Here is a 24563-nt window from a genome sequence, read left to right as displayed (position 1 = left end):
TGCTTCGATTTTCTTCTATTCTTTCTTCTATTCTTTTTTTTTTTTTAAATTGACTCTCTGGGAGTCTCTTAACTTTTTAGAAGTGCAATATCAAGTTGCTGGAGTGCTCCTTTAAGCATGCCAAAACCGAAGAGCAAAGCCACATCAACATCTAACAAATTGAGTTAAATATCATCATTTCTGCTTTTATCTAAACGTCTATGGATTGTCCTCAATCTAAAGCAGGCCCAATTAAATTCAGTTCACTATTTTTTTTTTTTACTTTAATCCATCTTTTCTTTTCTTTTTTACTCTAAACAGTTAAGATTTATAATTTCATCTGAAAAGTTCTGAAGATTTTGGTTCATGTTCCTGTTCTTGTTGTTTCTTTTCTGATGATTGCTGGCTTGAGATTAAGTTTATCCACCTCCTTATTTAGCACTGCATCATCTCTACATCTCCCATACTGTACCTGTCAAGCAGTGTTTACTTTGAATGCTTTGCTCTTTTTTGCTGTATATACAGTAATTTTCTAGCCTCTGTGGCTCCTGATATGATCCACCACTTAGGCCACTCAGGACATGCTTCCAAATAAATGCATCCACACCTTCCAGAAAGAATCATATGAAAGCATCTTCAATGTTCAAATGCTTTTTAAAATGCTGATCTATGCGGAGAGAGCTGGTTCTGCTGCACGTTCAGCATGTTGGAAAGAGCCAGGCTCCACGTGTTGACACAGTGTGTGCCAGAAGAAAGGCAGATTTCCAACAAATTATCTGGTGGCCAGATTTAGACCTGAGCTGGTTAATACCCAGAGTTAAACTCCTCCAGGTCCTTCTGGCTCTGGATGCTGTTCTTCCACCCACTCACAGTCCACCGTCACCAGTCCCATTCTCACCATGTATCCACACTTCACAGACTTGATATTATAAAACACTTCATATTAGGAGAGACACATTTTTAATTAAGGTATTATGTAATTATGGCAGCTGGAAATATTCACATTGTGAGTGAATACTCTCACATGGCAGCATTTTATTCTATACTTGTTCACATAACGAACATTAGAGAGAATTAATTACATTTTAATACATTTAGGCTCCACATATAATATCTATTCTGGGAAAACAAGACCTGTGAGGAGGCACTACTTCCAGGGTGCATGGAGAAGGAAAAAACCTGAAGAGTTCAAAATTCCAACACTTGTAATATAAATAACAATTTTATTGTAAGATCTACCCAGTTAGTCTTGTGGCCTTCTACTGATCTGACAAACAAGAGTTTCAAAACTGACCTGTATTGTTTTACATATTGTGTATCCACTCCTCAAGTCCAGCATTTGCCATATATATACGACCAGGCCGTCATCGTCCACTTTTTCCATCGTACAGGAATCGTATGCAGATCTGAAAATTAAGGCATAATCCATGTAAGGGAGAATGACACCTGAAGTAGTCCCCACTGTGATGAAGTGTGTAAAACTGATGAAGAGAAGTGGATTTAAAGGTCCAGCCAAGATGCACAGAGTCACAGTGGCAGGATTGTAGGTCACCACCTGGACTGTTTTGAAATGAAGTCAGCAAGTGCCACGAAGCCGAGCTGCAGGAGTGAGGAGTGCAAAGAGGATTACTTAGTCAGCAGCCACTCTCACTGGCCGGTAAAAGTTGAGATCATTGCTGCCAAGACAACTGCGAGATAAATGCAATGCTCTCGACCTTTGGCCAGGTCGGCCCAATCATGAAAAAGCAGGGTTGACAGTTAATTTAAACAGCATGATGATCTGAGCTTTTTCATACACTCTGCATTTTTCTTTTTCACTGACTCTACTCCAAATTTGTAAGCCATCATAGAAACTGAAAGCAGACTTGCTACCTCTGTGTTGCCTTGGTGCTCTTGGTTATGTCGGTATGCAAATGTGCAATTAGAGGCAAAAAGGTAAACAGTTAAAAACATTACCGAAAAGCCTACAAAACCAGGCAGACTGTGAGAGCATGGAAGATGAATCATCTCCCACATGGTAACAGCAACCTGGGGTGATTCAATGCAAATGGATGCTAATGAAACTGCCTCAAACTTGTTTGTTTCTAAGAAGGCGTGACAGGCTATTACACATCCATCTGAGCAACAATTTGAAGAAAATATTTAGATTTCTAGCTGAAAAATAAATGCATTAAATAAGTACATTTTTGTATGTTTTATTGTGCTTCATACAATTGCAAGCTACTGTGGGAGCTTTAGGACACCTTATGGGATAGACCTTATCAAAATGCTGTTTCCCTTCAATTATAATACAACATGAGACAACTTTATCTCTGTAGCTGCTTCTCATTGGGCTTTAAATTGGTCCAACAGAGGAATCATTTGGGAATTTAAAATAAGCGTTAGACCTGTTTTTGACAACAGAAAGCAGGAAAAAAGATCTCACAACATTTTTAAATCTACTTTCTGATCTTTTTCTACCCTTTGAACAAAATGTTGATTAACTGAATTATTTTCTGCACGGTCACATTAAAGAGTGTGAAAACAGTGCTGCACTGTGTCTTTTTGTTTTATGGCTGTCCTTGCTGTATTAGGCTGGTTGCTATTATGCTATTCTGCGAGCAATGCACAAATGCTCTTAGCATCATGCATCTTAATGTTGTGATCCCTCGACAAATGAGACAGATTGTTTAGATCCACTTGCTACAGTTAAGAATTTACCTGTTTATAGTATACTTTTGTTTGCCATCTTACACATAACGTACTATCTATCAACAAGGTAAAGAAACTGGGAGACGCAGACCAACAAAAGAAAATATCAACATGACCAACAGGTCTCGGTGTTGATGGTGATGAGCTCTCACTGGGCTAATACCATCAGCAGGCCTGTGGTCCCTAATGGTTATAAGCTGGTTAAAGTTTTTGAGACTTGCTTTGCTAATTGTGTCCAGGCAGCACAAGGCCTCTAAGGCTGATCTAATGAGTTCCCATCTGTCTCACCGTAACTACTCAGCTCAGACCTTTCTTGCTGATTACTGTACATCTAAAAATAGCTGCAAGGTCTAAGGCAATTAGTTCTACTATAACTGCCTCCACATAAGCATTGTACGCAGACACATCCAATACAGCGCCTATGAAAATGTTGAATGAGAGGCCGCTGTTACTATAAACAGTAAGAGAGAATGTGTAAATCATTGTAGATCATTCTAATCTGATCTAATCTTTGTGTTCATTGTGAGCTTTTGCAGTTAATGCCTGCAAATGTCTCGCTATGGTTCACATCCAATTTGTAATTTTCTTCAGTGAGTCTGAGTGCCTGTGAACTGTCCACCTGAGGAAGGAGTTAGGATGAACTAAAGGGCAAAATCCCAGAAGCTAATTAGTATTAAGGTCTTGGCTGTCCACTAATCAGCTGATCCTCATACACCTTGTGGCCTTTGTGCAGGCCAAACTTTTCACTTCTGCTGGACACTGGGGTCTATTTGTATCTATGACAAACGTGCTGCGTAAGCATGTGCGCAAGGCTACAGCTGCAAGATGAATGCACGTCAGCCTTTGTTGTCAGTTGCTAAAGGCTCTTGAAAGTGAAGACGTGCACAGGTCAGTCAGGGTCAAAGTGAAAGAAAGATGCAGACCAAAGCAGAGACTGTGCTAAAACACTTTCCTACTGACACGTTGGTCATTTAGTTTTTCAATATACTGACTGAGCCCTTCGCCTGTGCAACAAGAGATGCTAATAGCAATCATATCACAGAGGCCCACTTGGAAACCCATCCATGGAACCACCCTGAATTACTTTTACTTTATGAGGTTGACATTTTCTGCAAAGTTCTGCAAATGGTTTTCTACTCTTGCACTACAATAACTACTTGCAATTACAAGTTTATCTTGCAATGAGGACCTCCCAGACGTTTTAGCTTAGGCGACATTAGCTCAACACAGCTAAGGCTCTATTATCCCTATTAAAAAGGGTCCCACACCAGCAACTATCTGAAGGGGGCTGAACAGATAAAGAGACGGCAGCAGAGGAATGCATAGGAGGACAAAAATAGTGTCACATTAAAGACTCAGGGATCTGATGGCTTACTGGGGTTAAAAGACCCTGGGAATTAAAGCCCTGAGCATGCTAAGTGGTCTACTGCGAAGCACCAAGTTTAGACTTCAGAAAAGGTGGCGGAAAATGTGACATGTTGTATAACCAATTATCACACATCGTCCTGAAGTAAATTTTATTGCAATGAAACCAAATAGGCATGATAATAATCTCAGAAAACTGATTGTTTTGCGCATAAAAATCTCTTATCAGATTCTCCTGACTCACTGCTGTCACCAACTGGTGGAAAACAGACTTGTTTCAAAACCAGGAGGAGCCATCTACAGATACAGCCTGTATAATACTGATTTTTAGATCAGTGCTATCATATCCTGAGTTTCAGTAATCATTCATTTTCATTCACATTTCAGCAGAAAATATTGTACTTTTAACTCCACTTCATGTATTTGCTAACTAAAGTTACTCTGACAAAGAACAACATTTGGTATGCTTACATATGATGCAGTACAATACTGCTAAAAAATTGGCTTCACATTGACAGCATAAAAATGCTCTTACATGTATTTGTAAGTATATTCTTATTGTATGTATTATAGTATAGTATTAGTATGTATATTCTATAATAATATAACATCACAGTTGTATATAGCTGTGAAAGGAGCCATTCTGCGTAATGACTACTCTTACTTTTGATGCAGTACATGCAAGTACATTTTGCTGATAATACTTCTGTACTTATAGTAGTTACATTTTGAGTTGAGTATTTTCAGGCCATGGTAATTCTACTTTCACTTAAGTCAAGGATCTGAATACTTCCTTCACCACTACATAAATTTACATATTAATATGTAATATTTAATTCAAGATAATATCAAATAGTGCTGTAATATTAAAACATTTATTTAGTCAAAGATTTGGCCAAGTATTTGGACGATTTTATGTTTATTTTTTCCATTATTTAGCCAGTGAATGAAATGCAGGGACTGGTCCGTTACTGGGGTTCTGGGCTGCATGTGTTCAGACATTAGTAAAGGTGCTGTACAGTGGTGGGCTGTCATATATTACAGCTAGCCAGCAACAGCTGGTAGCTTGAGGAACAGTAACGCTGGTTTAACTGAACGTCTGTTGTCCTGGCATTGTTGAACTTTATTCAAGGTGGTTGACATTAACTATCCGTATGCCACACATTTCCAGGATTTCAATTTTGCTCACTTCATGGTAAGTAATGGGCGTTGACACCAATTAACGTTGTTGTCGTTAGCTGCTAGCACAGACGGTTGCTAGCTTTGAATAATATGAGTTAGCTTTGTGGGGTTTGACAACCGTAAGTTTATTTTTAAACCTTATCGAAAGCAAGGAAAAGTATCGAAGCAGTTAATCTACCTCAAGAAGACAAAGTAGGTGTTAAACCTGTGACAGCTAGCATTGCTAATATTAGCGTTAAATTAATTTACTAGCAACTGTCTTGATTGGGAATTTCTGTCCGAATGTAAGAACTACATTAAGATGTAGCAGCATTAGATGTAGTAAGTTACACTATCTTCTTATCCATAGTTACTTGGTATTTCCCGTATTTTGATTAGAGCCAACATGTGTAAATACGAACAATAAATATTTCCCCATCGGCTCTGTTTCATACTAACTTCCATAGGCCAAAGACAATCCAGCGGTTTTCCTGATTTTCGAAGCCCCCTTGGAGACTCGTTTCGGGGCGGAAGTGCCATCCATCTCCCTGCCTCTGTGATCCTGGAAGAGCAACGCCGCCTTGTGACAAGCATCCAACATGACAGGTAGGCGGCACCAAACTATTGCCTACAACACCTGCTGTCTTCTTGAGGACATACTACTGTTCTTGCAGCGTGTCATATGTGCATTTGCTCAGTAATCACTCACCAGACATTTTGCCCGTGTTGGCATCTGTTGATGGCCACATTCCTTGAACTTCAAGCCCACTGACTGAATAGCTGTCCCACAGTGCCCCTCTCTCCCTGCCTCTCTCCGTCCTCCACTCTCTGTCTCTTTGTGTCTCTCGCCCAGAGAGAGAGAGACTTGGGGTGGATAGTGAGGTCCATTGTGTCAGTGAGATGTTTATTAATGAGAGAGGCGCACACAGAGGGCAGAGCTGCTATTGACGGACTAATCGCTAATCTCTTCGTTAATTCGGTCAATCTGTGTATGTACTAACATTAATTACTCAGAAGCCTCAAGACAGGGACATACAAGTTGGTGTTCAGCAGGGACTCTAGTGAATTTGTGAGTTTGTCTGAGCGTGAAACTTGACACAGAAGTTGGAGTTGGCTTTTCTGTTCAGGCTTGACCACGGGAAAAATACATGTTTGAGTGTATATGTCTATTGCCGCCAAAAAGCAGTTGAGGTTGCATGTGAGTGAGTAAATTTTTGCATTTAGTTTCTCTGCCAAGGAATTGTGAAATTGAAGGCAGATTTTTTTTTTTGTTTATTGGTAGCCATATTTTTCAACAGTTAAAAAACAAGGTTAGAACCAACCAAAACCTGCTGCTTGTTGTGTTACATTTGTGCTTTTGGCTTTGTTAGGAGCTTTTCTGTGTCTATGAAAGGAGTAGTGTGTGCTTGGTTGTGTGTGTGTTCGTGAGCTGTTGTGCATTTGTTTGCTTGCCATGCCCTTGCCTGCGCCTGATGTCCCAGCCTCTCAGAGGCTGGCACTGGACTGTCGTACCCTTCTGGACCATCGCGTTGGCAAGGGTAAGTGACAACACCATCTCCTCTGTTCTCTCTCTGGCTCCTTCTCTGCTGTGCACAGAGAATTATCTCAAAAAGTTGCTTTCTTCCATACGACTCCATGATGCCCAACAAAAACATCTTATATTGCAAACGAACCTTAACATTTGGGGCTTGACTTGCAGTGAACTTCCCCCTTCCCTGTAAAATTGATTCAGCTTATTTCATAGTTTGTTGAGGGTACTTGAGCACTTGAGTAGGCCTGCAGGTGAGGCTATGATTGGTTGCTGTTGAAAAGTGCTGATTAAAGGGAAAATTCATTCAGTCCTTTTTTTTTTTTTACTTTATGCCTTACGTTGACTGAGTCATAAAATCTGACATCAGTAAATGCTCTCAGTCTTAAGAGGAATGTGGCTCTTCCATCAGAATGAGATGCATATGGCTCCACAGGGAATACTGACGATTATGCCAGCAATTGGGAGGTCTGTGATGTGAGAATGAGGATAATAAAGCTTGATTGTAGATGACTAATGTAAAGTGATGTCACACAAGACCCCTGTTATTTAACACATGTAGAAAAAAAAGATTCACAAATATATCTGCTCCAAGCTGCAGTGAGATGCAGCGAGTGATAGTATCATACAGCTAAGGATGAGCCCAAAGATGAACAGCTGCGATTGAATTTTTTTATTAGTTGCCCAGTTGAGAACAATTCACCTCCATCTCTAACTCATTGAAACAGTCCTGATGTAGCCCACTCTCTTCTCCTTGTGCAGTCAACGACAGCTGAGCACTTTTGGTAATTACAAAACCAAGCTTTGGAATGGATCCTGGATGGACGCTGTATAAGCTGGTTTTATTTTACATGTTTCCAAAAACCTTGTTTTAAATGCTTGAAAATGCATGCAATGTCATCTATAAACTGCAGTTTGGAATAATGACAAAATGTGAACCAGAAAGGTTGAGTGGGCATACATTTCATTTCAAGCGATTGTTCATGCTTTTAGTTGGACACTGCAGCAGCATCAGGTTTATGCTTCCACTGCAAACTTGTACATTAGAGCCAATTATGTGAACATCATATCTGGTTTTACGGTTGTCACAGTTATGGCTGTGTGGTAACGCAGATAAAAGCATGAATTGATTGGAAAGGTTTGCTCATGTGGTGTATTCATGTGCAGGTTAGACGCTCTGCTATCAGAGTGGGGCAAGGCAGCTGCTGAAAAGTGCTTTATTTATTCAGTATGGTTTTGGAAATTTAAACCAGGAAGAGAAAGAGCAAACTGTGACATCTTCAACATTTCAGCTTTGCATTTCTACAGATTACAAGCACACATTTTCTGCAATGTATTTGCTCTGAAAAAGTGACTGATTGTAAGATAAATACTGGTATGTTTGAGGTGTCCACCAGACACCGATTGTGAAAAATGTCCCTCCCTGGCAAAATGAAGAAAGGGGAAAAGGCAGACATTTTGGTATTAAGAAAATGGAAGGAAAATAGGGTAGAAAGTTGCATAAGCATAGAAGGAAAATCTGAGAGTAAGTAAAGCAGGAGGCATGGGAAGATTAATGACGGAGAGGAGGGAAAGAGTGATGCTAGCAGGGGGTGGAGGGAGGGAGAAAAGGAGATTGCGTGGGTGGGAGGTCTTCTCCCATCCTATCCGTGTGGTGTACATTGTCTCTCATTTGCTCTCACCCCCCCCCCCCCCCCCCCCCCTTTTCTCTTCCTTTCTCTGCAACTGGGAGAAATGATTATAAGTGAGGTGGGTGTGTTTGTATGTGTGCCTGCGTGTGAAATCTGCACTACCCCCTTTAGAAGGAGCGCTGTTGCAGAAGGCAAACGGGAAAATCCAAGGTCATCACGGCACGCTTCGCTCTGACGTTGCCTTTCAGCCCCCTTTTGTGCGCGTGTGTATGTGCCTGTGTGTGTGTGCGTGTCTGCGCGGCAGCAAGAGTGTGTGTAATTCATTGCATCAAGCCAGCCTCTGCACCAATCACGGCGCACATTTTAGCTCCAAGCACACGTGCAGGCATTTATCCCGGAGTGCGTGCGTGTTTGTGTGCGTTTTCAGTGTGCCTCTTGGCACGGCAGTGTGTCTGTATGAGCGACTGAAGCTGCATTAAGGAAACATAAGCGTCTGTAGTGAGAGACTCCCAACATCACGATCGATGTACGGTAAGGATAACAATCACTCCTCCATTGTGTGTTTGTGTGTGCTCTAGGCTGTGTAAGCATGTTAGTTATGTGAAGCATCCAGCGTTCAGCCAGTTTTCTTACATTCTGCAAACACGTTTCCTCTAAGCGTTCTTGTCAGACACTACAGCCGTCACAAGAGTGCAATGTCTCCTACAAACGCTTTTCGGGAACTTGGACCCTCATGAGGATACCGCTCTGTTAAATTACAGTGTTAGCTTACAAGGAGAAGCTGCTTTGAAGATGTTTATTTTTGGTAATAGATACTTATTTTGTCTTACATTTGTCTTTTTCCTTCTGTTTTATTTGACGTGGTAGCATTGTGCTCTCTGCACTTGTAACGCGTTGTTGTTGTTACCTGTGTGATAGACTCTGTATGATGTCTATGAAGCTCACTGTACAGATACTTAATTTTCCTGTCCTATTTTTCATGATTCTTCAGTATTTTAGGTAGCATGTGATAGATTCATGTGTCTCTGAAATCAGAAAAAGTAGTGGATGTGCTGTTAAAAGTTTAAATTTGGTATACTTTTCTGTAATGTTCACATCATGAGAATATGCCCTTGGTTAGCTGTAGCTCTGGTGTTACTGGGACATGTTTGTATATGGTTCATTGATTAACATTAATTAAAAAAGTAGTCATTGCCGACTATTGATGGACAGACTTTAGTTTGTAGGCTAATGAATTATCAACACAGACACTGCACGCTGGAAGATCAGCTAGGCAGCTGGGATAGGCTTCACTGTGCAGTACATTGGTGAGCTACTGTATGGAAATGGTGCTCTGAGCTTGAGCCCCTCACATCCCAGCGTCAGTGCCTGTTTGACTGTGATTCATAGCGTGTCGGATTGGCCTTGTGTCACAGGGATTTGAAGGCAGCTGGGTCTGTTCATCAGTATGTTGGTCGCATTATACCAGCCTTGTTCACTGCCACCCACACTGTATCGGATGTGTGCTTTGAGTCTGACTTAGTGCACATGGATAGATGGTTGAAAAAAAAAATGCATGTGCTGTACATACAGCAAAGTGTGTGTGCGGTACGTGTGCGCCTCAATATCCTAAAGATGCAGTCTCAATAGATGGGGCTCTTCATGGCATATTGTTGTTCTATATGCAATGGGCTTGAAAAGCTGTCATTCTCTGCGTACCTTAGTGACAAAAATTCACATTTCTTTCTCTTTGTCATGCTTTCTATCATGCTACCAGCCTCTTCTCCATGATACTCACCTCCCCTCCTCAGCTCATTGAACAACAGCTTATGTGCATATTGGTTGGCTGTTGAATCAGCCTTGCTCGTTATTCATTATTTGCTTACACTCTCCTCGCCGCTTGTCTGGTTTGCTCTGCATGTTTGTAGATTGGGCTGTGTGCGTGAATTTCACCGTTTGAATCCACAGTTAAAGGACAATTTTCCCGTCTTTGTTTGCTGATGTAAAAATAGCAGGACTCGATCTCCCCCTCTCTTATGTAAGAACACCCCTGAAGGACAACATGCTTTGTAAGCATCATGAGAAGTGTCATGTATTTTGCACAGGTAAATGCATATGCAGCATGGAGGTGGCGACAGACTGTACACTGTCTGCTGCTGTGTTTTTGTATACATGCTCGTGTGCGTGGCCTGTAAAACCAGTGCTTTGCATGACCCCAGGTGAAGGTGAGGTCTAAATGTGTGTCAACGGTTCTGTCTCTCTCTCAGCTGCACAAATATACATACACACAGATCCAAAGTGTGTTTAATATTCTCCTTGCAGGGCATCAGGACTATATTTACCCTCTCTTGTCAGCCATGTGACTCGTGGTACAACAGAGCAGCTTTGGGACAGCAGGTGCAGATATGACGCTGCAAGATGCGCTGGGCTTCTTGTCATACACTACCTTGTGTGTGTGTGTGTTTTTGTGATTAGTTTCCCATTTCCTGAGAAGTTAATGCAGAACTTTTTTGGTTTGTGGTGCTTGCCCAGTGCTAACATGTGCGGCCCACAGAGCAGCACTCCTACTTGACTGTGTTTGTGTAAGGGTGTGAAGGATTTTTTTTAAATGTTATCATGCACAAACATGTCTTTCATGTCTTTTTTTTGTTTTCTCCTATTATTGTCACTTCATGCATGCGTTTTTTTCTCTCCTCTCTCTATCTCCCTCTGCCTCTCTCACTCTCTCCCTGAAGTGGAAACGCTAAGCTGACATCCGGGGGGAAATGGAGAGTGTAATCTGTTAATGCACCAACCCATTGTTATGTGGGCAAAAATAGCATTGTGATTGGCTGGCTCCTTGCTGTGGTGATTTAAGGGGTGGAGACCCCTCACATGTGTACACATATGCACACGTAAATTCATCCCTCATGGATGTGTTGCTTACGATCCATTCAGTGAAGCAAGTAAGAGACATCTCACAGGCTAAAGTTCCCAACTCTGGTGCACCAGGCTGCAGAGATGTCCACCCTCTCTTTATTTTCTTGTTCTGTCTACCCACAACCAATAATTCATTGTTCCTCTGCTTCATCCTCTTTGGTGTGTGTGTGTGTGTATGTGTGCACATTTGTGTGTAGGCTCATGTGTGAGTGTATGGAACTGTGGAGGAGCTCAGTGTCCAGCCCCTAAACGTGTTGTCAGCTTGCCATGCAGAGTGGGTGGATGTCGTGAGACCCCCTATGTGTGCTTTACACCGCTGTCATCCAACTTCTTGTCCGCCCACCTCCTCAGCGTTTTCCATACTAACCCACCATTACCAACACCAGGAACGCTAAACAACTCTTTTGATTTTTTTTGTTTACACAAACTCGACACAGCTGCAGCATTGTCTTGCAGTGGAAGTGAGGCAGCTGGTGTCATTTCCAGCATAAACGTGGTATTGCAGCACATTTCGAAGTCATGAGCACCTCGGAAGCTGAATATGTTAATGTTCATTAACGCCATTGTGTTTCAGGACTGAAAAAATGAATCACTTAATTGACTGGAAAGTAATTGGCAACAAATTTTTCAACACAGTTTAATCATTATCAGGCAAAATTGCTCCGTTACATATAATTTAAACTGAATGTCTTTGGAGCTGTTGTTTGGTCCTTTAGCATTAATTGTTATCGTGTCCAGTATCTGGTATGTGCCACTCTGAGCTACCAACGCATCAACTGCCTTTCATCAAGCTTCTGAAAATGCAGACACTACTTTCCTTTTTTAAGATGAATTGGCTTTTGTCTCAAAAAACTGTTCAGATGTACAGTACAATTTTATATTAACGCTGCTTGTAATCGGCCTCAAAAAAAACAATAGCAGAAACTTTCAGGTCACAATAAAAAATGAAAAATATAGAACACTACCTATTAATAGGAATATTTGTTTATTACCAATCATAACACATCACAGGGGTTTGAATTATATGTAAATTGCTACACCTACTGAGTTTTGGCACAGTAACATTACTGAAGTTTTCCCATGAAAAACAAAACAAAAATGTTTCTGAGGCTACCTCTCTTTCTACTCCTCCCAAAAAATCTCTTCCCTCTACTGCTGACAGAGAGGACAGGACAGATTTATACTGGACAGAGAAGATGCAATAAGTAGCACTAATCTGTGACTCATTCCATGCACCACAGTCCACCTCCCCCTTCGCACTTCCATCCTCTCTCTCTTTCTCTTTCACTGCCTGTGTCTCTGTCACTCTTTGTCCTCCACCCTTTCCGCTCTACACTTGGGACCTGCTGCATTTTCATTAATTCATCAGCGACTCCTACACTCAGGCCCCGGGCCAATACAGCAACGATGAGAGAGGGTGGTACAGGGAGGTTGGGTGGGTGCAGGAGGAAGGGACAGGGGGAGGAAGGGACAGGGGGAGGGAGGGAGGGGTGCAGAGGTCTCATTAGTGTTTGAAGTGATGGAGGAGAGAGGAGCAGCACTATGAATAGACATGCAGCTCTTAGAGATAAGCCTGAGCTCCAGCAGAGCTCCTGCTGCGGACTCCATCAGAACGTTTAGAGAGCAGACAGAGACCTTGAAACACAGACTTTTAAGTGGTCAAGGCACTAAAGATGCCTTTTACTCTATTAAAAGGCTTTAAAAGGACATCCTGCCCATGCTGACTGCCCTCCTCCCAGGTGCAGGTCACTGATAATAACACAAGGCTAATGAATGTAGGAACGTGGCCCAGAGGAGGGAATATTTTTGGGGTAGCTTTGGCTCAGGAGGTGGAGTGGGTTGGTGGTTCAGCTCCAGCTACACCTGTCTGCATGTCAATTTGCCCTTTGACAAGGCAATGAACCCCAAATGGCTCCTGATGGTCAGTCCAGATTGGGAGCGTCTGCCACCAGTGTGTGAATGGGTGCAAATTATAAAGTACTTTGTATAAATTTTTGCCATTCATTGCCAACAGAGCTGCATTTATTTTGGTGTAAAAGATGGAGTTACAGTGCCCATATGGGCTAACCAACACTGTTTTAAGGCCACATTGTTTGAAATAATTACTTTTGACATAGGACACGTTCTTTTCATAATCCTCACGCTGTGTTCCTCATTACAGATTTGAAAAGTTGTGAATGAACCAAAATATTGAACTTCAAGTATGCTATTCCTCATTAAAACATCTAGTTCACTCACTGGATTTACACTCACATTCACACAAAATAACTTTGTATGAATGGATGCACTTGGCAAAGACATTCAGGTGAGATAAGATAGAGCTGAAAAAAAAAAAGATTACATAATTGACAGAAAATAATCGATTAAGTCATTTTTAAATAAAAAATGCCGCCCAAAATTGCTGGCACCAGCTTGCCAAATGTGAGGATTTGCAGCTTTTGTTTGTGTCAGTCAGTTGAATATCCTTAGGTTTTGGACAACAAACAACTTGAAGACTCTAGGAAGGCGAGTTGGGCATTTCTCAGAACTTGCTACTAATTGAATAATTGCTAAATCTTTTAAATAATTGTTAGTCACAGCCAAATGTTTTGTTTGGGGTCTTTGCTGCAACGGTCTGGGAACTTTATTTCCGGTGTTTTCTGTTTAAATCTTTTCATTTATTTCTGTAAATTGTGATTGTACATATATCACAAGGAAATCAACTGTATTGAACAGGAAACTTGGTTCCTGTGTGTCTTGCGAAGTGTTTTTATAGCCGAGCTCATCTTGTCCATTTGCATTTGTGAGTCGTGAGGCGCACGTTGGCAGCTGATTGCCTCTATCGTCGCTGTGAAATGTGCCTAGTTGGTCCATTTTGTGTTGAGAAAATACATTTTTGGGTTTTTAGGATGTGTAGCGCTAGTGAACAGCTGGTTTGGGCAGTCTACTCCCTGTAGGAGTGTCACATGGTGTGAGCAGTGTTCATCAGATTTCTTAGGTATTTCTGGTGCAGCATTAAAAAGGGAGAATCTGCTGTATGATGGATACTGTATGCTGTGAGGGATGTGGTGGCAAATTGGGGGTAAGGTAAGGTAAGCAGGTAATCTTGTTCATGTCTGGTCAGTGTGCTCTCTGCACATCAGCAAATTTTACTTTTACTTTTGTCTGACATGTGTGGAAGTGTCAGGCTATCAAATTCTTCATTAAACTTCACTGCACTGCTGACGCCATAACAACCTGCTTTTTTTCATTACCTTTTGTGACTCCTAATCTCACATATCCTTGTTTGATGTGAGCTGAAAGATAATAATTGTTATGCAGAGCTGTATGAAGGGTTAAGTTATTCATCTTGGGTTTTTGGAGGTTATCCCATTTTTCCCCATTTCTACATTCTCCCAGGGTCCCCTTATGACTCACTACTGCTGAATTCCCTCAACCAATCAGAATCCAGCTCTCTCTTTGCTGCCTGCTTTGCCTCAGTGCAAAGTCAGAAAAATCACTCTTCAGTGTGTTGCACCTTTCTCTTCAAGGCTATCTTGATAGCATTGTGAGAGATTCTCTCTCTCTCTCTGTCGCTCTTTCTCTTTCTCTCCCTTTCTCTCTCTCTCTCTCTCTATCTTTGTGTGTGTGTGTGTGCGCGTGTGTGTGTGTGTCTGTCTGTCTGGCTGTCTGTCTGTGTGTGTGTTTTATCATCTGAGCAACATTGCTGTGTCTGTATTTGTCTTGTGACCACATTCTTTCCATATCTGGCTCTACTAAAATCTCTTTGCACAGAATTGGCATCGCTCAGCAAAGCTTCTGTTTACCAGAAGCTTCATATAGATGGGCATATCTTAATGTTTTTAATGTTGGGCTCGGAGGTAGTGATGGCATCAAGCCAGTACTGACATGTTGATTTTAATGCAACAGTTGGCAGCTTCAGTATTTTTTGAGCATGCAGTTTTGTCTGTTGTTGCTATGTTTTGGGTTTTTTGGTGGAGCTGGGCCAGTCTGTCTCGTCTTTCCATATTCATCAGCTCCCTAGGAAGTACCCTGCTTCTCTACACTTTAGCTAACTAGACAGACTAGACAACTGCACCTACGTATTATAATTAACAATGTGCACGTTTATATTTAAGTGTGACACTTCAGTAAGACCCTAACAATAATACTGACGAGGCTGTAGTCAATATTTGCTTGTTAGTTTTACCCATTATTATTTTACAAGCTGGTGCTGCATTTTCATTGCTGACTCAATCTGACAGTTGTTACACAGCAACGCACATTCATTTTGTATGACTTACTTTTCAAGCGCTTAATTTTCCTCCTCATCCCATGTCTTTTTCAGGGGTTTGTGGTTGCTGTGGGGCGCTCAGGCCTCGGTACAAGAGACTGGTAGACAACATCTTCCCAGAAGACCCAGAGGTGAGACGCTTAAGTGACACTTTCCTAACCCAAACATGTGCATTTTTTGTGTGAAGTTGATAGCTATTCCCCTGTCCTCTCTATGATTATGTATAGAAATTGTATGGATCTTTCTATTGCCTTTGGTTCATTATTGGTAAGGTGATTGTTATCTAAACATCTAGTTTTTAAGTTTAATTTATGCAGGAACAGTGCACATTTCAAAAATGTGAGAAGAAACTGTGAGAAATAATGCACTGTACCAGATTTAGCTGGAAGCTTTCCATCTGCAGTCCCTTGGCAGGTAAATATAAACACCACGTTATGATATTGTCTTAGACTTAGGAAGGGTGAGATACATGTGATAAGAAAACTCTGCACCACCTCCATACCTAACTATCTCCTTCAAAGCTGTTGGTATCAAACCACAGACCTCATCTTCGCTACCATTTTCTCAGATTATAAGTGGGATCTGATACAGATGACTCATAAAGAGAATTAATTTGGGTGGAGAAGAAGGAGCTGATTTTGTTGCAGAGGAAACTTTTCATTTGTGCCTCTGTGCTGCTGCAGTAACCCACTTTACCTGTCAGGTCTGTGGCCAAAACTGCAATGCATTGGGCATACGAGAACACACTGATCCAATTTCTCTGTTTTACGTTTGTGTTCGTGCATGTGCACCTGCTCATTGTGCGCCCAAAAATGACTTCTAAGTTTGGCTCCACGCTGCCTTGACTGTAACTAACTGTATCCCAGCAGCTTGCTAATAATGAAGGTGTCTGATAACATTTATTCAGAATTGTGTCACATTGTGTGAACCTGTGGTAGTTTGTACATTTTTGTTGTATTTCAGTGTTTTTCCCAGATAATTAGTGGTAACGGGCTTAAGTGTAAGTTGTATTTGCTGTGTGTGTCTTCTGCACACAAAGAATGTCCCCACAGCTGTGTGTCCACAACTAGTTTAAATTTGATTGGTTGTGAAGTTTATTGGAGGGGAAGAGACTACAAAGAGTCACGTAGACGTTCCTTGATTTACTCTGTTAACACTCTACAGAAGCCTGCACAAAATGATTGACTCTAATGAACAAAAGCCAAAAATCAGCTTTTCAGCTGGAGGGTGTTTTATAGCCAGCTGCAACATTCTGGTGGTGTAATCGATAATGGATTCCAGCCACAGGATGTTTTAGAGAAGCAGAGCTGTCACCCTGTGCTGATCTCCACAACAACCCTCTGATGAGAGGAATACTCCCTTTTTCTGCAACAGACACTTTGACTTGTCCTTGCAGGAGAAGCACAAATTAATGAGGCTCCAGTTTATTTTAGGTGTGCCAGGAAGCCATGTTTATGAGTGGGCATGCACAATAGCAGGACCAAGGAACTGGAAAATCTTAGGCTAAATAAGGTAACCATTGTTAATGTTAACTGCACCTGTGTGAGTCCTGCTGTAACACGTCAAAATATCTGCTGTGATAGCAGCCAATTGATGCTATTTGACATAAAGCTACCGACAGAACTTCAAACTAACTTAAGCAGAGGGCTCGGCCAGCAGTGCTGCTTACACTCTCCTGCACGTATGGTCATTTTACACAGACGAATCATTTGAGATGAGCTGTGCCTCCAGCAGGCGGTGGCAGCAGGGGCAGTGACAAAAAGCTGCAGTCAGTCTGTACAGGAAGTCACAGAACCACTCACATCCTGTTAGATCCAATCCCAATTTGATAAATCAGACCAATATATTCAGCTTTTACCAGCCTCTAATGATTGTTCTTTCAATACGTGTTCATCTGTATGACAGGATAGGCTGCTGCTATGGTTTAGTCTCCATATTACTTTCACTTACATTTTCATTTAAGACATGTCATCATATGCCAATGAATATAAATTGGCTGCCAAGACTTGTTTGCTGGCCTGTCCCTCTCCCCCTAAAGAAATTCAAGCTTTAAATAATACTCAAAATGCACAGGGAGAGGAGAGCTGAAAAACAAGGACAGTAGTTTTCATTGTTGATCTGTCAGACTTTTGGACTATCAGGACTTAACATCTGTGCAGATATTATTTTAAGGATCCTCACATCCCACACACAGATGTCTGTTGTTTCATACTGAACAATTAAATAAGTAATATTCAATTTGTAAACGAGGACTATTAGAGGTAGAGCACAACATTTTTTCTATGAACAGAATAAACCTTCATAGAGGAATATCTGACTAATAAAATCAAAATCTAAACAAAAAATGAAAAGTTTCTTCCTTCTAAGGGGAGAGCCAGTTATCATTAAGCCATCTTCGTGTCAGTCAGAGCATGTTGTTCTGACCTGTTCGTCTCCAACATTGCACAGATGCTTTCTTGCTGGGATTCTTTGTGATGAATCATGAATGATATTTGGCCCATGTATTACAGTTAGTATTTTTAGAGCCACTTTGCCTTACATAGCTATGCACAGGGTACAAATTCTGCCAGTCTTCATGTCTGCGTGACATTACAGTCTTAACAGATATTACCATTTTACAGAAAGAAAACAGCGTTTACCCAATGTTCTGTTCTTTTTGGACCTGCATGTCTAAATGTAAACAGGATCTCAATGGACTATAGATGTTTTTAGCTCCCTCATCCCCATTGACCAGGCTGAAGAGCAGCAAAGTAGGTCAAGGGGGAAAGTATGAGGTGAAACTTTGTGATCTACTTATACTCTTACAATTTAGGCCTTGAGTAGTATAAGCTTCAGTACACATAATATTGGATTAGCTCAGATAGCTCTTTTGTCTTAACCTGCTGGCTCTTCGTTAAGTGGACATGCCAGCCTCATGTACTGTCAGAGGAGATCTCTGACCTGTAAGTGACTAACCCATGTGAGTGAGAACCCTAAACTTTCTTCCTTACTTTCTTTATGTTGTTTTCATCCTCTCTGTCTGTCTCCCTCTGTCTCACCCCCTTAGGATGGGCTGGTGAAGGCCAACATGGAAAAGCTGACATTCTACGCCCTGTCAGCTCCGGAGAAGCTCGACCGCATCGGAGCTTACCTGTCTGAGAGATTGTCGAGGGATGTGGCCCGACACAGATACGGGTGAGAATCACCAGTCAGTCGCCATTCAAAATGACCTCTCGAGAAACATTTCAGCTGCCTCTGCCCTGACAAATACTGTATTATTTATTCTCTGCCACATTTTAACTGATTTGAATTCAACACCATAAAGCTGATACTTTAAAATCCTAGGAAGAAGTCGTAGCCACGTAGACAGAGAGGCGCTGTGTAGGTTCAGCGACGGTGATGTTTCTGTACATGCTGTACTGACTTTATGTGTCAAAGAAGTTGTTGTCTTTTATGACTCATGGCCAGGATGCACTGATGATTCACGTGTTGATTCTCTGCAATGCAAACAGCCTGTACAGATTACATTTACGCTTGGCAGAGGCCAGCTGACAACTGCTCAGTGTGCAAGTCTCCAGACTTTATCTTGCAGAGCTTATTATTTTTTCCTTTCTGTTGCCGTATGCACATAGACATTCAGACTACATGCATTTATTTTATTATTAGCCATATATAATATCTAGACACACGTAATATATTTGCCTACAGGGTTAATGGTGTCATCCAGATGTTTCTGTGTCTCTTGCCCCTGCTCTTCAGGTATGTGTGCATAGCCATGGAAGCCCTGGACCAGCTGTTGATGGCCTGCCACTGTCAGAGCATCAACCTGTTTGTGGAAAGTTTCCTCAAGATGGTGCGCAAGCTGTTAGAGTCTGACAAACCCAGCCTGCAGATCCTAGGAACCAACTCTGTGAGTCTCTAGGATTATATTACTAGTTTAAAGAATCCTTCAGCTGTTGTATAGTTTTGTGGCTATGAAACCACCCTGCACGTTTAAAAAACCTGGTGGCTTTGTTCCTTCTTTATGATGATTTGCATTTTGTTTGGGCTATAATTCTGGAAGAAGTACATTGTGTGGTAAACATTAGAATAGCCAAATCAAGTGATTTAACTTAGTGTTGAAAGTTTGTCGTTGCATTCAGGCAAACGGTAAATGCACTGTCCAACTTTGTTTGACTTGCTCTTTGTATGATTTCACTTATTGTAGTTTTGTGAAAAATGTACAATTTCAGTTTACTGCCAAAGCCAAACGCAGGCATTTTTTAAAAAAAAATAAAATGTTTGTTTATACTTATGCACATTTGATTTATACACAGCTGCTTTGAGAAGAAGAAGAAGAACTATTCATAGCTTGGCAAACAAACATTGAAATTATCTTTGTAAATACAATTTAATATTAAAAAAACAAACACAAAGCTTTGGCCAAGCCAGACGCCATTTTCTTTCCCGGGAACAGAAATGCACTATCCCAGCAATCCTGGCATCTCTGCTTGTTATAAAGTATAACTTCAGTTACATCTTTAGTGTGTTATTTCTTGGTAATAATAATTAAGGCAAAACAGTGCCATTTATGTTAATCAACATTAAAATTACCATAAACTTAGCATACAGCTTGAGCTTTGCTATAGCCGTGAGGAATATAAAATGCCAAGGTCTTTGCTTGTGATCTGTTTGCTGATCCTCATCCTCAATTGATGTTTGACAGTTCTATCAAGCTTAGACTGGTTCTATACAGAGTTTCCATTCTGAAAAGCCAGTCCATGCATCCTGGACGATTTCAGTGCCCGGGACAAATGGGTGTTAAGACATTTTCCTAAGGTTTTTTTTTGTGCTGGAGTGACTAATGGGACCAACAGTTTTTGAAGCTGGTCCAGTACTGAGTGAGAGCACTGCACCTGGCAGCCATGAAACGGGCTGCAATGTAATCCCCTGGGCGTTTGTAGACAGTCAGTGCATGTCCACTAAAAGTGTTTGTTTTTGCCACAGACAGGCTCAGATTGTTATTCTACCTGTCTGACAACATTATGGAAAGGATCCCTACAAAGATACCTTTTTGTTAAAGGGCAAGATCCTTTTTGTTTAACCAGAAACAGCTGTATCACTCTCACCAAAGCCACCAGACTCCATTTACAGAAACAGTAATTTTGTCATCATAAAACACACTTCATTCAGACTTGACAGAAAGAAAATAAAGCTTGCCTTTCCACCGTTCCAACAATCACCACCGACTCTGACTCGGCCAAAATAAACCCTTTATTCAGCCAGTTAGATGTGAAAATATTGGGAGAGGAGCGAAAGTAAGGGCGCAGCGGGGGAAAAAAGAGTGAAAATAAAGTCATCATTCACAAGCAAAGATCTTAAAAAGCTCTCCCTCACTTGGAGTGAGATTTTTGGTAGATCAGGAGACTATGGTCGTCTCTCTTCAGTGCTGCTCTGACATTTCGCCGTACTGTCGAATGTATTTATGAATTACAATAAGCTTTCAGTGAGTTCCACCGGTGCATACACACAGATGTTGCATATATTTCAAGAAAGTTGTAGGTGTGCATATTTTCCAAATATGTTTCAGTGTGTTCAAAATGTCATTTTTCTTGTTATTATATTTCTGGGGAAACAGGACATTGTATGGATTGCTATTGCTGGGAGTCCCGTTTTCTGAGATTAAACCCTAGTCACAAGAAAAAAAAAAAAAAAGCTAAGGCAGGTTGCTAGTATAAATGTAGATAAATACCACATCCTCGAACTGTTGGTCACTAATGTGCGTCTGATGTGCCTTTCTGTTGCATCAGATGCAGCCCATTTCAGTGGATTTAGAGGTATTATCTAATCAGAAGTTGACAGGGTGCATTTACTTTCCTGATGTGACGGCACAAAGTAAAAGATGTTAACCTTGAGGGGAACACTATATTAGTATTTGAGGAAGATCAGCGCTCAGAGTGGTGGGCAGAAGGAGCGTGAGTGATGAGTGTCCTCAGATGTGGGGAGCAGCTATCAGCGCTATTGCCTGGGTCAGCAGAGGACACATAAAGGAAATCAGATTAGCTGCAAACCACACTGGCAAAGCGCCGCAGTCATCCACACAGATTGACGAGACACGCCGGCCTCTCTCTCATAATCTTTGTGCTATCAATCTCCCTTGCACACGCTGTGTATTTAGGACAAATGCTAGGCCATATTGTATAATTAATTGTGCATCACAGTGCCTGTTATTGAGCATTGTGAAGATGGACATGGCATCTTTCCCTCTTGGTGTGAACTGTACGGCTCATCTGGACCAGTGTCGGAGAGAGGTGAAGGCAGCAGATTACAGAGTTTATCACCACAGGACTCAAGCCCCGCAGGTTTTCTCACACGCCGTTTCACTGACCTAAAACCTTGTACAGCAGAGCCCTTTCTAACACGAGCCAGATCTTCAACACAGCAGTACCAGAGTCAGTGTTTCTGTCAACTCGCTGTTACTTACAGTACATGAGTGGCTGTGGCATACAAGACTGAGGGAAGGGCTTAGTTTCTCCTGATGTAGTCTTGGTTGCAACAAAAACATTTATAACCTCAGCTCTCCATCGCCTGTGGTTTTAGACCCTGTTCCTAAAGCTTTCAATCAGACAGAGTTCCTTTCAGCAGACAGAGAGTTGAAACATTGATTCCTTGATTCCTCCATTATTGCCAGTAATACTAGGCAGCCCCGAGGTATCAACCGCTGCAGAAATTTACTGCAGCATCTCAAGAGCAGTTATCGGTTCGTTTTATTTAATTTGTTCAAGGGTACTTCATTTAATTTCAAAACCACTCCAAACACTAATTTTGTAGGCAGGAAATAGATCGACAAGGGGCTTCTTTTACATTTTTTACATAAACTCTCCTCTTCTTAGCCTTGCATTTTGGATTACTGCACTCATCCAGCCTGTATTTTTGAAAGGGTAATTTATGTACTTTAATTACCATCTGCTCCACTGAATGTTCATTCTATAATTCTTGCTTCAGGTAGTATCCTTTCTGTTTCGGCTCTAAAGTAATCCAGTCCATAATTTATTAATTGGAGAGTGTTGTGAAGCTAAATGTCAGCATGTTTAAATGGTGACATTTTCTGGCCCAGCGGGAGAGCCCCCCTCTGCCCTGTGCTTTTCACTCCTAATGAGATGTTACGGTGCTGTAGTTTGACTTTAATTTAGGAGATATTCACCATTCACCAAATGCAAAAATAAACTCTTAATAAACTTGGGCTTTTGAGGAGTAGACTTATAACTGTAAGCCGCGAGAGTTGTAGAGATTCAGTTTGACATGAAGATGTATTTTCTTTTCTTTTTCCTCCCCTTTCAGTTTGTGAAGTTTGCCAACATAGAAGAGGACACACCATCGTACCACCGCAGCTATGACTTCTTTGTGTCACGCTTCAGTGAGATGTGCCACTCCAGCTACGAGGACCCTGACATCCGCACCAAGTGAGTGGACAGATGCTTGATTGAGCTAGAGGCAGAATTATTCAGTAACTGCTGTTTTTAGACTGCTTCAGGGAGTCCTTTTTAGACTGCCACTGCCCCTGGGCATTTTTATATCTTCTTAAACAAATCCTTTAAAGGCAATCTTGTTTTCAGCTGAAAATAGGCAGTTACAGCTTTGAACAGTTAAATATAGCTTTGCAGAATTAAAGGATGGCAGCCAGACACATGGATACAGACTGAAAATGAGACAAAAATATGATTTCCTAAATATAATCATCCATTTATAGATTCAGGTACCAGTCAAATGATGTCTGTCTTTGAATGTTACCTGCAGGATCCGCATGGCAGGTATCAAGGGCCTGCAGGGTGTGGTGAGGAAGACGGTGAATGATGAGCTGCAGGCCAACATCTGGGACCCTCAGCACATGGACAAGATCGTCCCTTCTCTGCTTTTCAACCTGCAGAGTGGAGAGCGTACGGAGAGGTGAGTGCTCACAAGGAAAATGTCAGTGGGTTGGGTTATGTGTGTTGCTTTCACTATTAGACCTGTTACAAATGTTTTATGGAAGTGTTTTGGATGTTTTATCTGCTTTATAACATTATAAAGGTAAAGGTAATAATTAAGGCATATCCCAGTGGTTTTTGAGATGACTCCATCTTTTGTCTGCAGTATTTTTTTTCCTAAATCACAATTTCCTTCATATAGATTTTACTGACTAGAAGACTTAAACTGGCCGTTATGAATATTAGCTACTGTATTGTATTGGCATTTACTGGCATTTTGTGTTTCTGGGGCCCATGACAAAGTTACATCCTCACTGCAGTTTAATGCAGGTAAAAATGGTAGATGTGGTGTGTCATCCTCACACAAAAGGCCAGACTGTGCCAGCATATGGGTGAGAAAGTTGATGACCCAAAATGCGTCAGTGTTGACCCGCTGTGCCTCGGTCACACGGTCCAGAGCCATTGTGCCTTTCGTTAGGCCATATTTGTCCTGGCAGTCTGGTCTGCCATCACTCACATCATTCATCATCATTGTCACCACTGAGTGAACCACTGACAGCCCCGGTCCCCTTATGGTCATCTGTTTGCCCACCTGCAGCATCCAAGGACAAAGACAGCAGCAGATTTTGAGGGGGGGAAAGGGGGAGAGCATGAACAGAAATAGTGCAATGGGTAAAAACACAAACAGAGCAAGCATTGCAGAGGTTGCCAGTGAGAGAGAGAGAGAGAGAGAGAGAGAGAGCGATGCAGAGTCTGGAGCTTCCCTCTCTTGGCAGTATTCCACATGCTGAAATTGACTTTGACGTCAATGCCGACATCTGAGGGTTAGGGGAGCAAAGGGGGAGGGTGGAGAGAAGAACACTGAAAGATTGGGTGGATGAGGGTAGATAATAGAAAGTAGAGTGATGGACAGAAAGAGATGGACAAACTCCAACAGAGAGAGACATTTCCCTCTCAGCTTCCCTTCGCTCGCTGTGTTATGAGGCCTGCCCCTGCTGTGCATCCTCCATTCCTCCACACTCTGAGTTTAGCCAGTCATTACCAGCCGTAGAATCCACAGCAGTCAGTGCAGAGTCTAATTAAACTCACAGATGGTGCCTTTCTCTCTACATTAATCCCCGAGCACATGTACA

At 41.6% G+C, this 24563-nt stretch overlaps 1 protein-coding gene across 4 annotated transcripts in view; it reads left to right on the top strand.

The window, feature by feature from the left end:
- Positions 1 to 5097: 5097 nt before the first annotated feature.
- Positions 5098 to 24563, top strand: part of LOC121622078 (protein EFR3 homolog B) — a 31157-nt gene continuing 11691 nt past the window's right edge. Inside the window, exons 1-7 of one of the 4 annotated variants that reach the window (XM_041958902.1) lie at positions 5098 to 5230; positions 5664 to 5802; positions 15560 to 15636; positions 18552 to 18679; positions 19244 to 19394; positions 22805 to 22926; positions 23261 to 23410. In XM_041958902.1, coding sequence (XP_041814836.1) covers positions 5796 to 5802; positions 15560 to 15636; positions 18552 to 18679; positions 19244 to 19394; positions 22805 to 22926; positions 23261 to 23410 — 635 coding nt within the window. In that variant the 5' untranslated portion in view covers positions 5098 to 5230; positions 5664 to 5795. Of the gene's footprint in view, positions 5231 to 5390; positions 5410 to 5663; positions 5803 to 9039; positions 9161 to 15559; positions 15637 to 16992; positions 17018 to 18551; positions 18680 to 19243; positions 19395 to 22804; positions 22927 to 23260; positions 23411 to 24563 lie in introns of those variants that run through there. The other 3 variants (XM_041958903.1, XM_041958901.1, XM_041958905.1) reach the window with 3 other exon arrangements.

Source organism: Chelmon rostratus, chromosome 18 (assembly GCF_017976325.1).
Source record: "Chelmon rostratus isolate fCheRos1 chromosome 18, fCheRos1.pri, whole genome shotgun sequence".
In the NCBI taxonomy this organism is placed as follows: Eukaryota; Metazoa; Chordata; class Actinopteri; order Chaetodontiformes; family Chaetodontidae; genus Chelmon; species Chelmon rostratus.
This window is presented reverse-complemented; position numbering and strand designations above follow the sequence as displayed.